General features: G+C 44.3%; 1 protein-coding gene across 1 annotated transcript in view; it reads right to left on the bottom strand.

The window, feature by feature from the left end:
• Positions 1 to 17,700, bottom strand: part of tek (TEK tyrosine kinase, endothelial) — a 113,105-nt gene that overhangs the window by 48,550 nt on the left and 46,855 nt on the right. Inside the window, exons 11-13 of the mRNA XM_028805049.2 lie at positions 13,217 to 13,525; positions 10,411 to 10,568; positions 1,269 to 1,479 (exon numbers count right to left, since the gene is read on the bottom strand). Of these exons, the coding sequence (XP_028660882.2) occupies positions 1,269 to 1,479; positions 10,411 to 10,568; positions 13,217 to 13,525 (678 nt within the window). The remainder of the gene's footprint in view (positions 1 to 1,268; positions 1,480 to 10,410; positions 10,569 to 13,216; positions 13,526 to 17,700) is intronic.

Genomic DNA, 17,700 nt, shown 5'->3' with positions numbered 1-17,700 from the left:
GGGGGGGGTCTGAAAATCGAAAGTCCACCTTATGATCAAGACTTAGGAGTCGTAGTGGACTCAACATAATCAACTGGCAGACAGTGTTCAGAAGCCATTAAGAAGGCTAACAGAATGGCAGGTTATATAGCGCCTTGATGTGTGGAGTCCAGCAGGGATCAGTGCTGAGGACGCTGCTATTTTTAATATATAAATAAATGATTTAGAGAGGAATATAAGTAACAAGCTGGTGAAGTTAGCAGATGATACCAAGATAGGTGGATTAGCAGATAATTTGGAATCCATTATATCATCACAGAAGGACTTGGATAGCAGACAGGCTTGGGCAGATTTGTGGACAATGAAATTTAATGTCAGTAAATATGAAATATTACACATAAAGAGTAAAAATGTGAGCTTTGAATACACAATGGGCGGTCAGAAAATGGAAAGTACACCTTATGAGAAGGTCTTAGGAGTCGTAGTGAACTCTAAGCTATCAACTGCCAGACAGTGTTCAGAAGCCATTAAGGAGGCTAACAGAATGTCAGATTATATAGTGCCTTGACGTGTGGAGTTCAAGTCACAGGAGGTTATGCTGAAGCTTTAAAACACACTGGTGAGGCCTCATCTGGAGTACTGGGTGCAGTTTAAAAATAAAAATAAAACATAGAAACGCTGGAAAAAAATCCAGAGAAAAGGACTGCAGGGGATGAGTTATAAGGGAAGATTAAAAGAGCTGAGCCTTTACAGTTTAAGAAAAGGAAGATTAAGAGGAGACCTGACTGAAGTGTTTAAAATTATGAAGGGAATTAGTGCAGTGGATCGAGGCGGTGACTTTAAAATGAGGTCACCAAGGACATGGGGACACAGTTGGAAACTTGTTAAGGGTAAATTTTACACAAACATTATGAAGTTTTTCTTTACACAGAGAATCACAGACACATAGAGTAAGTGACCAAGCAGTTTGGTAGACAGCAGGACTTTCGGGACCTTCAAAACTTTAATTGATTTTATTTTAAAGAATTCGTTAAAAAACACTGGCAAGCGTTGTTGGGCTGAATGGCATATCCTTGTCTAGATTACTCTAAGTACAATTTCATAATGCTCACACTGCTTTACATTAAAGATGACGTATTACTTAATGAAACTCATAATCTGCGAAACTAACAATTGTCTACTGATAAGCAAAATCATTTTTTGCTAATCTGTATAAATACAGTGTACACACATTCTACAAGAAGTCTGTAAATAGGTGTATAAAGATTACCTTGGCTTAAAATCTTTACCTTTCATTCTTTTAATAGCAGCATCCATTCGGAGTCCATCTTTTTTAATGCGGGCCTTTAAGACTTGACCGAAATTTCCTTCCCCAATCACATCTTGAAATTTAATATCATTCCATTCCAGGACGGGATAGACTAATGGCTTTGGCCTAGACTTATTTTTATTTGACATTGTGAGGGTCCCAGAATTAAACTGAACCACCGGCTCTTCTCTCTGCAAAAAGAAGAAAAGAAAAAACGTGTTTTAGGCAGAATCACCCGGTGCCAGCGTCAGATACAGAGTGTGTAACAATTACAAAGAAGACATTGCATTTATATAGCGTTTCTAAATAGAGAGTGGGGAGCCACTTCAGCCGCCACCAATGTGCAGCACTCACCTGGATGATGCAACAGCAACCATTTTGCACAAAAATGCTCGTCACACATTAGTTATTAGGTGGTGAAGGGGGTGAGAAATCAAGCAAAATGACCCCTTTTATTGGCTAACTAAAACAATATGCAAGCTATTGAGGCCACTCAGACCCCTTCTTCAGGTGAGATGTAACACAGAAAGTGGAGTTCCCTGTGTTTATATCGACACCAGGACAGATAAAACATTGGAAAAACTTTAAGTGAGACATCTTAAATGTAAACAATTAATAGACCTCTTCAGGCTAAGATTCATTAAGCAAGGGAGGAGAACAATGTCTGGTCAAGATCTTTGGATAAGATAACTGTCCAACAAACACTTTTGAAATTTCCGATGAGTTTTTTAATACAATGAGGGTCTGTAGTCAGGTTGTCTGTGTCAGTCGAGAGATGCAAACAATCCTCATATCTGGTCATAAAACTATTGTCTCACTGTGAAAGAAATATCCATCCATCCATCCATTTTCCAACCCGCTGAATCTGAACACAGGGTCACGGGGGTCTGCTGGAGCCAATCCCAGCCAACACAGGGCACAAGGCAGGAACCAATCCCGGGCAGGGTGCCAACCCACCGCAGGACACACACAAACACACCAAGCACACACTAGGGACAATTTAGAATTGCCAATCCACCTAACCTGCATGTCTTTGGACTGTGGGAGGAATAGTTAGTGAAAGAAATAGTTAGTCAATAATGGGCAGGGGATGATTAAGGGGGTCAGAATAACCGACATGCGATGGGCGATTTAGCCAAGGTAGTCAATAATAATAATTCAGCAAGTAGTAAAGGCAGCACAGAAGATCATTGGCTGCCCTCTCCCGTCCTTGATGGACATTTACACTTCCCACTACCCCAGCAGAGCAAAAAACATCATCAAGGACAGCTGCCACCCTGGCTCTGATCTGTGATCTGCCCTCAGGGAGGCGCTACAGGTGCATCACAACAAGGACAAAGAGACTCAAAAACAGTTTTTTCCCAAAAGCCATAACCATTTTAAACTCACACATGCACTGACTACACAGTCTAACCCCCCAACCGCTGGACTTCCTTCTATCCATCAACTGTGCAATATCCAATATCTAAATGGTATTGATAATAACTGTGTAATAGCTGTATACTGTACAATATCATTACTCTCAGGGTCCAACATCCACTACTCGCTGCACATGATCATCATTATTGTGCAATATTTAAATTATATGCAATAACACAATGGTTCAATAGTTATTACTCTTTCGGCCTGTCGCTCTGACGTCACATGTGATGAAGACCATGGAGCAGGTCCTGCTTCACCACCTGAGGCCACAGGTCCATCACGCCCTCGACCCTCTGCAGTTCACATACCAGGAGAAGGTGGGAGCGGAGGATGCCATCATCTACAAGCTACACTGATCCCTCTCCCACTTGGACAGAGGCAGTGGTGCTGTAAGAATTATGTTTCTAGACTTTTCTAACACCTACACCACCATCCAACCTCTGCTCCTCAGGGACAAGCTGACAGAGATGGGAGTAGTAGATTCATACCTGGTGTCATGGATCGTGGACTATCTTACAGACAGACCTCAGTATGTGCGTCTCAGGAACTGCAGGTCTGACATTGTGGTCAGCAACACAGGAGTGCAGCAGGGGACTGTACTTTCTCTGGTCCTGTTCAGCCAAAATACATCAGACTTCCAATACAACTCGGAGTCCTGCCACGTGCAAAAGTTCGCTGACGACACTGCTATCGTGAGCTGCATCAGGAGTGGGCAGGAGGAGGAGTATAGGAACCTCATCAAGGACTTTGTTAAATGGTGCGACTCAAACCACCTACAACTGAACACCAGCAAAACCAAAGAGCTGGTGGTGGATTTTTAGGAGGCCCAGACCCCTCATGGACCCCGTGATCATCAGAGGTGACTGTGTGCAGAGGGTACAGACCTATAAATACCTGGGAGTGCAGCTGGATGATAAATTAGACTGGACTGCCAATACTGATGCTCTGTGCAAGAGAGGACAGAGCCGACTATACTTCCTTAGAAGGATGGCGTCCTTCAACATCTGCAATAAGATGCTGCAGATGTTCTATCAGACGGTTGTGGCGAGCGCCCTCTTCTACGCGGTGGTGTGCTGGGGAGGCAGCATAAAGAAGAAGGACACCTCACGCCTGGACAAACTGGTGAGGAAGGCAGGCTCTATCGTAGGCATGGAGCTGGACAGTTTGACATCCGTGGCAGAGCGACGGGCGCTGAGCAGACTCCTGTCAGTCATGGAGAATCCACTGGAGCCACTGAACAGGATCATCTCCAGACAGAGGAGCAGCTCCACTGACAGACTGAGGAGATCGTTCATCCACCACACTATGCGACTCTTCAATTCCACCCAGGGGGGGTAAACGTTAACATTATATAAAGTTATTGTCTGTCTGTACACCTGCATTGTTATCACTCTTTAATTTATTATTGTCTTTATCAGTATGCTGCTGCTGGAGTATGTGAATTTCCCCTTGGGATCAATAAAGCATCTATCATATGTATATACCGTCACAGAACCTTTCTGCAACTTCTTTGCAGCATTTGTTTATTTGTTTATTTACTTGTTGTGTTTTACATATACAGTATTGTGCAAAAGTTTTAGGCAGGTGTGAAAAAATGCTGTAAACAAAGAATGCTTTCCAAAATGGAAGTGTTAATCATTTATTTTCATCAATCAACAAAATGCAGTGAATGAACAAAAGAGAAATCTAAATCAAATCAATATTTGGTGTGACCACCCTTTGCCTTCAAAACAGCATCAATTCTTCTAGGTACACTTGCATATAGTTTTTGAAGGAACTTGGCTGGTAGGTTGTTCCAAATATCTTGGAGAACTAAGCACAGATCTTCTGTGGATGTAGGCTTCCTCACATCCTTCTGTCTCTTCATGTAATCCCAGACACACTCGATGATGTTGAGATCAGGGCTCTGTGGGGGCCATACCATCACTTCCAGGACTTCTTGTTCTTCTTTACGCTGAAGATAGTTCTTAATGACTTTGGCTGTATGTTTGGGGTCGTTGTCCTGCTGCAGAATAAATTTGGGGCCAATCATATGTCTCCCTGATGATATTGCATGATGGATAAGTATCTGCCTGTATTTCTCAGCATTGAGAACGCCACTAATCCTGACCAAATCTCCAACTCCATTTGCAGAAATGCAGCCCCAAATGTTCAAGGAATCTCCACCATGCTTCACTGCTGCCTGCAGACACTCATTATTGTACCGCTCTCCAGCCCTTCGACGAACAAACTGCCTTCTGCTACAGCCAAATATTTCAAATTTTGACTTATCAGTCCAGACCACCTGCTGCCATTTTTCTGCACCCCAGTTCCTATGTTTTCGTGCATACTTGAGTCGCTTGGCCTTGTTTCCACGTCGGAGGTATGGCTTTTTGGCTGCAACTCTTCCATGAAGACCACTTCTGGCCAGACTTCTCCGGACAGTAGATGGGTGTACCTGGGTCCCACTGGTTTCTGCCAGTTCTGAGCTGATGGCACTGCTGGACATCTTCCTATTTCGAAGGGTAATAAGCTCGATGTGTCTTTCATCTGCTGCACTAAGTTTCCTTGGCCTACCACTGCGTCTACGATCCTCAACGTTGCCCGTTTCTTTGTGCTTCTTCAAAAGAGCTTGAACAGCACATCTTGAAACCCCAGTCTGCTTTGAAATCTTTGTCTGGGAGAGACCTTGCTGATGCAGTAGAACTACCTTGTGTCTTGTTGCTGTGCTCAATCTCGCCATGACATGAAACTGTCTTCCACAACCTCACCTTGGTACCAGAGTTTGGCTGTTCCTCACCCAGTTTGAAGCTGTTTCTGTTTCAGTTAATGACTGTGTTTCAACCTACGTGTGACATTGATGATCATCAGCACCTGTTTGCTAGAATTGGTTGATCAGACACCTGACTAGAATCCTACAAAATCCCTGACTTTGTGCAAGTGGACCTATAAGAATTGATGCTGGTTTGAAGGCAAAAGGTAGGAACACCAAATATTGATTTGATTTAGATTTTTCTTTTGTTCGCTCACTTCTCATTTTGTAAACTGATAACAATAAACAATCATTATTTATATTTCTGAAAGCATTCTTTGTTTACAGCATTTTTTCACACCTGCCTAAAACTTTTGCACAGTACTGTATGTCTGCACTGAAGGAGCTGCTTTTAATCTCATTGTACATGTGTATAGTGACAATTAAAGGCATTCTATTCTATTCTATAATGGATAGGGGATGATTAAGGGGCCAGAATGACCAAGGTGTTATGGGCGATTTAGCCAGGACATCAGGAAGCACCCTAACTTTTTACAAAATATGCCATCCATCCATCCATCCATCCATCCATTGTCTCCCGCTTATCCGAGGTCGGGTCGCGGGGGCAGCAGCTTGAGCAGAGATGCCCAGACTTCCCTGTCCCCGGCCACTTCTTCTAGCTCTTCTGGGAGAATCCCAAGGCGTTCCCAGGCCAGCCGAGAGACATAGTCCCTCCAGCGTGTCCTGAGTCTTCCCCGGGTCCTCCTCCCAGTTGGACGTGCCCGGAACACCTCATCTGACTGCTCTCAATGCGGAGGAGCAGCGGCTCTTCTCTGAGCTCCTCCCGGATGACTGAGCTTCTCACCCTATCTTTAAGGGAAAGCCCAGACACCCTGCGGAGGAAACTCATTTCAGCCGCTTGTATTCGCGATCTCGTTCTTTCGGTCACTACCCATAGCTCATGACCATAGGTGAGGGTAGGAACATAGATCGACTGGTAAATTGAGAGCTTCGCCTTGCGGCTCAGCTCCTTTTTCACCACGACAGACCGATGCAGAGCCCGCATTACTGCGGATGCCGCACCGATCCGCCTGTTGATCTCACGCTCCATTCTTCCCTCACTCGTGAACAAGACTCCGAGATACTTGAACTCCTCCACTTGGGGCAGGATCTCGCTACCAACCCTGAGAGGGCACTCCACCCTTTTCCGGCTGAGGACCATGGTCTCGGATTTGGAGGTGCTGATTCCCATCCCAGCCACTTCACACTCAGCTGTGAACCGATCTAGAGAGAGCTGAAGATCACGGCCTGATGAAGCAAACAGGACAACATCATCTGCAAAAAGCAGTGACCCAATCCTGAGTCCACCAAACCGGACCCCCTCAACACCCTGGCTGCGCCTAGAAATTCTGTACATAAAAGTTATGAACAGAATCGGTGACAAAGGGCAGCCCTGGCGGAGTCCAACTCTCACTGGAAACGGGTTCGACTTACTGCCGGCAATGCGGACCAAGCTCTGGCACTGATCGTACAGGGACCGAACAGCCCTTATCAGGGGATCCGGTACCCCATACTCCCGGAGCACCCCCCACAAGATTCCCCAAGGGACACGGTCGAATGCCTTTTCCAAGTCCACAAAACACATGTAGACTGGTTGGGCAAACTCCCATGCACCCTCCAGGACCCTGCTAAGGGTGTAGAGCTGGTCCACTGTTCCGCGACCAGGACGAAAACCACACTGTTCCTCCTGAATCCGAGGCTCGACCCTCCTCTCCAGGACCCCCAAATAGACTTTTCCAGGGAGGCTGAGGAGTGTGATCCCTCTGTAATTGGACCCCACCCCAGTCTGCCAATCCAGAGGCACTGTCCCTGATGTCCATGCGATGTTGCAGAGGCGTGTCAGCCAAGACAGTCCTACAACATCCAGAGTGTTGAGGAACTCCGGGCGTATCTCATCCACCCCCGGGGCCCTGACACCAAGGAGTTTTTTGACCACCTCGGTGCCCTCAGTCCCAGAGATGGGGGAGCCCACCTCTGAGTCCCCAGGCTCTGCTTCCTCATTGGAAGGCATGTTAATGGGATTGAGGAGGTCTTCGAAGTATTCCCCCCACCGACCCACAACGTCCCGAGTCGAGGTCAGCAGCGCACCATCCCCACCATATACAGTGTTGACACTGCACTGCTTCCCCCTCCTGAGACGCCGGATGGTGGACCAGAATCTCCTCGAAGCCGTCCGAAAGTCGTTCTCCATGGCCTCCCCAAACTCCTCCCACGCCTGAGTTTTTGCCTCAGCAACCACCAAAGCCGCATTCCGCTTGGCCTGCCGGTACCTATTAGCTGCCTCCAGAGTCCCACAGGACAAAAGGGACCGGTAGGACTCCTTCTTCAGCTTGATGGCATCCCTCACCGCCGGTGTCCACCAACGGGTTCGGGGATTGCCGCCACGACAGTCACCGACCACCTTACGGCCACAGCTCCGATCAGCCGCCTCAACAATAGAGGCACGGAACATGGCCCATTCGGACTCAATGTCCCCCACCTCCCTCGGGATGTGGTCGAAGTTCTGCCGGAGGTGGGAGTTGAAGCTACTTCTGACAGGGGGCTCTGCCAGACGTTCCCAGCAGACCCTCACAACACGTTTGGGCCTACCACGCCTGACCAGCATCCTCCCCCACCATCGAAGCCAACTCACCACCAGGTGGTGATCAGTTGACAGCTCCGCCCCTCTCTTCACCCGAGTGTCCAAGACATGTGGCCGCAAGTCCGACGACACGACCACAAAGTCAATCATCGAACTGAGGCCTAGGGTGTCCTGGTGCCAAGTGCACATATGAACACCCCTATGCTTGAACATGGTGTTCGTTATGGACAATCCGTGACGAGCACAGAAGTCCAATAACAAAACACCACTCGGGTTCAGATCGGGGGGGCCATTCCTCCCAATCACGCCTTTCCAGGTCTCACTGTCATTGCCCACGTGAGCATTGAAGTCCCCCAGCAGTACGAGGGAGTCCCCAGAAGGTATGCCCTCTAGAACCCCCTCCAGGGACTCCAAAAAGGGTGGGTACTCTGAACTGCTGTTCGGTGCATACGCACAAACAACAGTTAGGACCCGTCCCCCCACCCGAATGCGAAGTTAGGCTACCCTCTCGTCCACCGAGGTAAAACCCCAATGTAAAGGCTCCAAGTCGGGGGGCAATAAGTATACCCACACCCGCTCGGCGCCTCTCACCGGGGGCAACTCCAGAGTGGTACAGAGTCCAGCCCCTCTCAAGGAGATTGGTTCCAGAGTCCAAGCTGTGCGTCGAGGTGAGTCCGACTATATCTAGCCAGAACCTCTCAACCTCACACACTAGCTCAGGCTCCTTCCCCTTCAGAGAGGTGACATTCCACGTCCCAAGAGCCAGCTTCTGTAGCCGAGGATCGGACCGCCAAGGTCCCCGCCTTCGGCCACCACCCAACTCACACTGCACCCGACCTCCTTGGCCCCTCTCATAGGTGGTGAGCCCATGGGAAGGGGGACCCACGTTGCCTCTTCGGGCTGTGTCCGGCCGAGCCCCATGGGTGCAGGCGCTCGCCATCGAGCCCCACCTCCAGGCCTGGCTTCAGAGGGGGTCCTCGGTGACCCGCGTCTGGGCAAGGGAAAACGCCATTCAAAGTTTTCATTCATCATAGGAGGTTTGAACTGCTCTTCGTCTCATCCCTCACCTAGGACCAGTTTGCCTTGGGTGACCCTACCAGGGGCATATAGCCCCGGACAACAGAGCTCCTAGGATCATTGGGACATGCAAACCCCTCCACCACGATAAAGTGGCGGTTAAAGTAGGGGACAAAAAGTATGCCAGGGGATCTTTTATGACCCCACAGAATCAGGACCTCAGTTTTACATCTCATTCAAAGGATGGTGCCAATTTTTACCTTTGGGGATGTGACTGATGGCTTAGGTTTCTGCACCACTGGGATGCTTGGAAAGTGGAAGGACCAGAAGAGGACCAATACGTCCCCCGGGACACGAGAGGGCAGCCGCCTTGGTTCACATGTGGGCCACACGTTCAGAGCTGGGAAGCTCCACTCGATTGGGGCATGTGACCACCACCAGGGTCCTCTCAGACATTCCCAAAGACATGGACTGCAGCACTTCCACCACAACAGGGAGTGCTGCCAGGCCAGGAGGCAAATACACCTAGTGTGCTTCTGGGTGCTCAGGCAGTACTTCCGCCACACCTGGAAGTTCTGCAGGAAGATCATCAAGGAGCACCTGGAGCACATCCGGGTACTGTATAAAAGGTGCCGACTCACTCCAGTCGACGAACCGGAGTTGGGAAGGAGCGAGACGAAGCTTACGAGAGGGGAGTGGAGGCGGCCAGAAAAAACTAAAAGAACGAAGGACCGTGAGTGATTGGTGCACTGTATTGATAAAACAAATAAAACTGTGTGTGTTTTGGACATAAACTGTCTTGGTGTCTGTCCCCATCAAGGCTGGTTCCCATAGGGCTTTGGGATCCACAAACACACCACAGGATGAGCGCCCCCTGCTGGCCTCACCAACACCTCTTCCAACCTAAGCTCTCCCTAGATCAGTGTTTCCGCCAATGCACCTAACCTGCCTGTCTTTGGACTGTAGAAGGAAACCCACGCAGACACTGGGAGAACATGCAAACTCCACACTGGGAGGACCCCGGGAAATGAACCCAGGTCTCCTTACTGCGAGGCAGCAGCACTACCCACTGCGCCACCATGTCCCCCAACAAAAATGTATATTAAGTAAAAATGCTTCATAATCATAACCATTATAAATTAGATATCTTATGAAAATCTTTCTAAGACATTGTCAGGAGAATCACGAAAGTTGCAAAACAAGAAAATGTGAGAGGTCTTCAATGGCAATGGGTTCAGGATGGACACAGCCACGACAGGCCATCACAGAACCGTTTTTATTTGTGAATTAAAGTAACAGTATTGCGCATACCATTCCATTCTGGAACGCTTGGACCATTCTGTTCTGGAAGGTGGCCCTCTTGAGCTGCAGCACAATGCAGAAAGCCAACAGAATGGTAACACATGTCATTGCTGCTGAGCCCAGGATTGCAATGAGCAGCATGTTACTGTCACCGTGAAAAGGAAATCCTAAGAGAGAAACACAGAAATAGAAGGAGAACAACTTGTCAATCTTTAGTAAACCACAGAAAAGCAATATGGCAGGCCACCTGTAATACAAAATCACGCGGATCTGTTAAATCAACAATATACAGTATAACAGCATGTGTGTATATGCAGTATATATATATATGGGTGTTGTGCTTTCCTGGAGGAGATTTTTTTCCGGAGCTCTAGTTCCTGATCTTTGAGCGCCAACCCAACCCATTCAATGGATTTAAGTTTCCAGCCCCTGATCTTCAACAAACCCTTCTTCCTCCCATTCTACTTTCTGACATGAATGGACAGATGTGCAAAAACTCCATGGGTGAATGTCCCACTTTTCCTTCTAATGCATATATTGAAGTTAATGGCATTATCAGAAAGGATGGGTGAAGCCCCTAATAAGTGCTGAAGCTTATGATACCCCAGCTCTGGCTGCAACTTTAAAATAGGTTCTCCAATATGAAGACGGTGACACGGATGGAAGCTTGTTAAAGGTAGATTTTAAACAAAAAGGAGAAAGTTTTTCTTCACACTGTCACAGATAGGAGGACTAAATTACCAGGTAGTGTGGTAAAGAGTAGAACTTTAAGGACCTTCAAAACGTGACTTAATGTTATTTTGGACAAATTCGATAAATAAAGTAGTATTGAAAAGGTTTATTGTCCTGTTCTTGTCAAAATTATTCTATTGTTCAGTCTTTAAAAGAGATAAGGAGAATCCATTCAGGATTATCAAGCTGCTGTATGTTGATCTGAAAATTCTGCTAGTATTAGTTGGTGGACAACATATTTTACGGGGGGGCATGGTCTTTTACTTTCATGGAAGACTTTATGGGAAAAATTATACATCTTATCGATAGATCTACCAATAGCGGGCATTCTGGGTGCTCAGCCAGGGGCTCTTGATGGTAAGGGACCTTTTCACCAAGACTAAATGTGCTCGTTTAAATGGTTGATTATCCAGGAGATTAAATAATTAATGGGAGGACTTGATAAAACAAACGAGCATCTGCAAGTCAAAATGATGACATCTCCTGCTGAAATCAAAAGTGGGTTAACATGCTGCATTGATAAAAGAATGATCAGCTCTTTGTTATGGAGCTAAATCACCCAGGAGCCTTTGGGAGCATCCTCTTATAGATAGATAGATAGATATGAAAGGCACTATATAATAGATAGATAGATAGATAGATAGATAGATAGATAGATAGATAGATAGATAGATAGATAGATAGATAATATGAAAGGCACTATATAATAGATAGATAGATAGATAGATAGATAGATAGATAGATAGATAGATAGATAGATAGATAGATAGATAGATAGATAGATAGATAGATATGAAAGGCTCTATATAATAGTAGAGTGATAATTTTAGCGTAGTTGGCAAGATTAGATAGATAGATAGATAGATAGATAGATAGATAGATAGATAGATAGATAGATAGATAGATAGATAGATAGATAGATAGATAGATAGATAGATAGATAGATAGATAGATAGATAGATATGAAAGGCTCTATATAATAGTAGAGTGATAATTTTAGCGTAGTTAGCAAGATTAGATAGATAGATAGATAGATAGATAGATAGATAGATATGAAAGGCTCTATATAATAGATAGATAGATAGATAGATAGATAGATAGATAGATAGATAGATAGATAGATAGATAGATAGATATGAAAGGCTCTATATAATAGTAGAGTGATAATTTTAGCGTAGTTGGCAAGATTAGATAGATAGATAGATAGATATGAAAGGCTCTATATAATAGTAGAGTGATAATTTTAGCGTAGTTAGCAAGATTAGATAGATAGATAGATAGATAGATAGATAGATAGATAGATAGATAGATAGATAGATAGATAGATAGATAGATAGATAGATATGAAAGGGTGTATATAATAGTAGAGTGATAATTTTAGCGTAGTTGGCAAGATTACATAGATAGATAGATATGAAAGGCTCTATATAATAGATAGATAGATAGATAGATAGATAGATAGATAGATAGATAGATAGATAGATAGATAGATAGATAGATAGATAGATAGATAGATAGATAGGAATATGAGCTATTGTCCCTTATCATCTAATGAATTTAATATGCCATTATAATAGTGCTATCCCATATTGAATATTGCATATTCTTATTTTTGATAAGTATGAGTTTGGACTGATCCAATTTACACATAACTGTGACTGCTAAATTCCACTAATGTTGGTGTATTTAAAATATAAAAAAAATTCAAGTAATCCTCAGTGTTTGTGTTAACTTGTATTTAGATTAATTCATTATTAATAATTAAACAAACACCAGCCCAATATGTGACAAGGTCTCTATTTGGTGGTGTACATATGAAACACTTTTAAGGCTGCTGTCTCAGTTTCCATTTCTCATTCACCTTGTGATCGATGACACAGCTTTGTATAAAGCGCCTTGGACTAGTAGCACTTATCGAACTCGTGGGCTTGTCATAAAGACTTGTCACAGAGACCCCGAACTTGAAAGCACAAATATGTACGTTCAGTGACTATTCCCCTTTTACTGAAGTGTGTAAAGCTTTCTGTCAAATGGATAATAATTTTAGTAATAATCAGATGGTATGAATGATGAAACAACTCACTAGAGTGATCCCTTTGTTTTCCTGTTGTTAGCTCCACATGTGGGTTACCCATGCTTTCTCCCATGTTGTTTTTTGCCCACATCTCCACCCTGTAGGTCTTCCCGGACTTCAGTCCATTCAACTGAAACTGTGAGATGGAATTTTCCCAGACATTTATGGTAATCTGCTGGCTGTAGTCCTCAGTTCTGGTACCATTAAAGCGGATAACTACAGCAGAGATGGAGTTTCCCTCCTCTAGGCACCAGGAAACAACAGCAGAAGAGTCTGTCACATTGCTGCTTCTCATATTGTAAGGAGGAGGTGGGATGACTGTAGGAGAAACACATAAAGCAAGTTATTGTAAGTAATATTTTTATGTGAGGTGTCTGATGTTCTGTTACTTTATCCCACTGCTAGAAGTACCCTGTGTAGTAATTTTCCTTATACAATATAAAGAAGCACAGCCAACTTTGCATTTTATAGAAATGGTTTCTTTCCAGTACTGGTGCTTGGTGACCAGTATTGTTGTGAGTATAAAAGCTCTCAACAGATTTCTTCCTTAGGATATCATTTTAGTTTGTTTTTTTATACTAAAGTAATTATGAAATCACATTTTAATTGATTAAATATAAAACTCTTCCATAATATCCACTGTGTTGGTCTTAATTCATTTAGGCTCACAAAGGAGCCAAGGCCTACAGTAACATGCAGTGTTTTAAACCTGCTTAATCTAATTCAGGGTAGTGGGTGGGAAAATTCAGCATTGTCAGGATACTGTAGCAGAAAATACGTCTCTACAAATGGGAGTCCAGAAAGGATGACACAAACACATACAGAGAAGGCGTTCACATTTGTGACCCAAGTGAGGCAGCATTCCAGTTAGAGAGCCAAGATCTGATGGCCACATGGCATGCACTTCACTATTTTAAATCCGTTATACACCTTAATAAAAGGATGAGTGTCTGCGTGTCTGTCTGTGTGTCCATCCGGTTGCTGTGCCTCTGCCGTTCCAAATGATGGGGCATCACAAACATTTTTAGTAATAAAATGCATTCCATTTGTCATTCCAGCAGATGGTGCATCATAAACATTACAACTACTTTTATGAATCCCATCTCAAATGGCAAATAACAGAGACATATGCATTCCATGGTGCACCGCATGTGTTAATCCTGAGGTCTACATCGATTATTTTCATCTCAGCCCGCCTTAGACGGGTAGCACAGCTAGTTTTATTTATTTGTTTATTTATAAAGCACTTTAAAAACATCATCATGGCTGACCAAAGAGCTGTACGATAAAACCCAACATATCAGACACACAAAAACCAAAGGGTAAAAGAAACAGAAACACATAAACACATAAGAGCTCATGAAATTCATAATAAAAAGTACACAGATAGTCAACATATCATACTGGGGTTAAAAGCCAGGGAGTAAAAGTGTGTTTTTAAAGACAGCAAGTGATGGAGCCTGTCTAACGCGCAACAGCAAATCGTTCCAGAGTTTTGGAGCTGCAACTGATAAAACCCGACCACCTCTGAGTTTACATCGCGTCCTTAGGAACAAGTAAAAGTGTTTGGTCTGCTGACCTGAGAGGGCGAGACGGGACATAAGGGGTGCAGCAGTTTCGACAGATAAAATGGGGCCCAACCATCAAAGGATTTAAAACCAAATACAAGGATCTTAAAATGGATTCGAAAACGAACTGGAAGCCAGTGAAGGGAAGCCAAAATTGGGGTAATGGGGTAAAGCTAGTGTGATAAACCCAGTGCGTCAGTGAGCCCCAAACCCTAACACGAACACTGTTGTACAGTCCCGGGTTCAAATAATCAAAGGTTTTTATTTTAACTATTTCCAAAATGTGACATAAGCACAAGCAAATACAGGTCTCCCTCTCTCTCACACAATATCTCTCTTTTTCTCACTGCCACACTGCCCTTCTCCACTCAAGCGTTGCTCCACTACCTCAAAGCTCCGACTCGCTTGAACAAGGGAATGCGATCTCTTTTATTACAGACCAGGGAGTACTTCCGGTGCCAGGGCGACCACCCGATGAAATCACTTCCGGCTCGCATTGAAGTCCATAATAGGGAGCTTGTCTCCATACAGCACCTTCTCCTGGCACCCAGTGACCCCAGCAGGGCTGCTCTGCTGGACTACATATCCCGGCATGCCTTGCTGGCTTCTTACTCCACGCTTCCCCGTCCCCTCAGCCCACACCCTCTCTCTCGGATCAGCGCGAATATATCACTCCTGCAAGCGAACTCTGATTCTTAGCACGATGAGTGAAGTCGCAAAATCAACCGGAATGCTCAAGCAAATTCTAGAAAAAAAAAGATCTAAATTCGTTAAGTAGTTCTCTCAATCGCTAGCAAAGCAGATTTAAGATACGCTCTGAGGCTGGTGCATGAGTAATGAGGGGCCCACCCCCCTCCGCTCGGCCCGCTGTGTGTCTCTTGGATTCGCGCAAAAAAATCAGTGCCACAAGGAAACTATAATGCAACGAGAGAAGTCGCAAAATCAACTGGAATGTTCAAGCAAATTATAGAAAAAAACCCGATCTAAATCCGTGAAGTAGTTCACTCGTGAAAGCGAACAGACAGACAGACAGACGTTGGATTTTATATATATATATATATATATATATATATATATATATATACTAGTCATCCCCTGTGGCTCCACCCATGTAGTAGCAAAACAGGACAGCGAGGAGGGTTCTGCCCAGCTCCCCACTCCTGACATCACGCTTCCCCATCCTCTCGGCCCACAGCCACTGTCTCAGATTAGCGAGAATATATCACTCCTGCAAGCGAACTCTGATTCTTAGCACGATGAGAGAAGTCGCAAAATCAACCGGAATGTTCAAGAAGATTATAGAAAAAAACCCAATCTAAACACGTTAAGTAGTTCACTCGTGAAAAGCGGACGGACAGACAGAAAGACAGACAGACATACGTTGGATTTTATATATTTATATATTTATATATATATATATATATATATATATATATATATATATATATATATATATATATATATATGGTTGAAATAGTTTACTGTCAAATAATGCAAAGAGTACGCGACATGTGTTTCGCCCTCATTCTGGGCTCATCAGGCGTACACACTCTACTGCACTCCCTCTCGGGAATCGAACCTCTGACGTCAGCGCCAGAGGCGAAGCCCCTAATGTTGCGCCACGGCGTGTGGTTCGTTTATTTGACAGCATGTAGATCGGGGTAATTACATTCATGGCATTCGTAGTCTGTGTCACAATCTGATTGTGTGGGTGGTTACCTACCAGGTAACGCTTGTGGTTGGCCAGCAAGTCTGCTAACATCCGCCACGGTGCCCATTACCTGGTAGGTAACCACCCCATATAATCAGATAAATATAAATAATATGTGAATTTCCCATTGGGATTAATAAAGTATCTATCTACCGGTATCTATCTATCTATCTATCTATCTATCTATCTATCTATCTATCTATCTATCTATCTATCTATCTATCTATCTATCTATCTATCTATCTATCTATCTATATGTGTATATGTATATGTATATATATATATGACAGCAACACTCATAACAATGACAACACAATTACATTGACAGTCATGTTACGTTATTTTTAAAATGTTTCCTTTACTTTTTCATAACCTCTTTAACACACTACTTCTCCGCTGCGAAGCGCGGGTATTTTGCTAGTATATATATATATATATATATATATATATATATATATATATATTAGCCGTCTCCGCCCATGTAGTAGTGAAACAGGACAGCGAGGAAGGCCCTGTCCAACTCCCCACTCAGGATGTCACGCTTCTCCCCCCCCCTCAGCCCGCAGCCTTTGTCTCAGAATAATGTGAATATATCGCTCCTGCAAGCACACTATGATTCACACAATGAGAGAAGTTGCGAAATCAACCAGAATGTTCAAGAAAATTATAGAAAAAAAACAATGTAAATCTCATTCTCTCGTGAAAGTGGGCAGACAGGCGTTGGATTTTATATATATATTGTCACACACGTGTGTTTAGGAGACAACTAAAGGATTTGAATACATGTGATTCCATGCCAGACCAGGGGGTGGCGAAGTGCACTAATTTTCCCTCTCGATCTTTTGCAGACCAATCTAGGGAAATCCCACCTGGCTCTGGGGCAGCCAATGACGTCACTTCCGGTTCCGGTATCGATGACATCACTTCCGCCACTGGCCTTTAAAGCTGCCAGTTTGTCTCCAGAGAGTCAGTTCTGTTTTGGACTCAGTTGAATGAACATGTCTTTGTTGCTGAATCAGTTTTGCAGCCGGGAACAATTATACGGGTGGCTGCCCCAAACCCTTTCAATGTCTGATGGTCATTTTTGTGACAATATATATAGAGATGATGATATCCATCTTACTAGCAAGGTGAGAGCTGTGCAGGCTCTGCAATTTGTTTTAAAAGCAAAGCAAACACAGAAATTGGGAATAAAGACGGATACAATAGAAAGA

This window comes from Erpetoichthys calabaricus, chromosome 7, assembly GCF_900747795.2.
Source record: "Erpetoichthys calabaricus chromosome 7, fErpCal1.3, whole genome shotgun sequence".
Taxonomy (NCBI): Eukaryota; Metazoa; Chordata; class Cladistia; order Polypteriformes; family Polypteridae; genus Erpetoichthys; species Erpetoichthys calabaricus.
The sequence above is the reverse complement of the archived record's forward strand: the minus strand, read 5'-3'. Positions and strand labels throughout refer to the sequence as shown.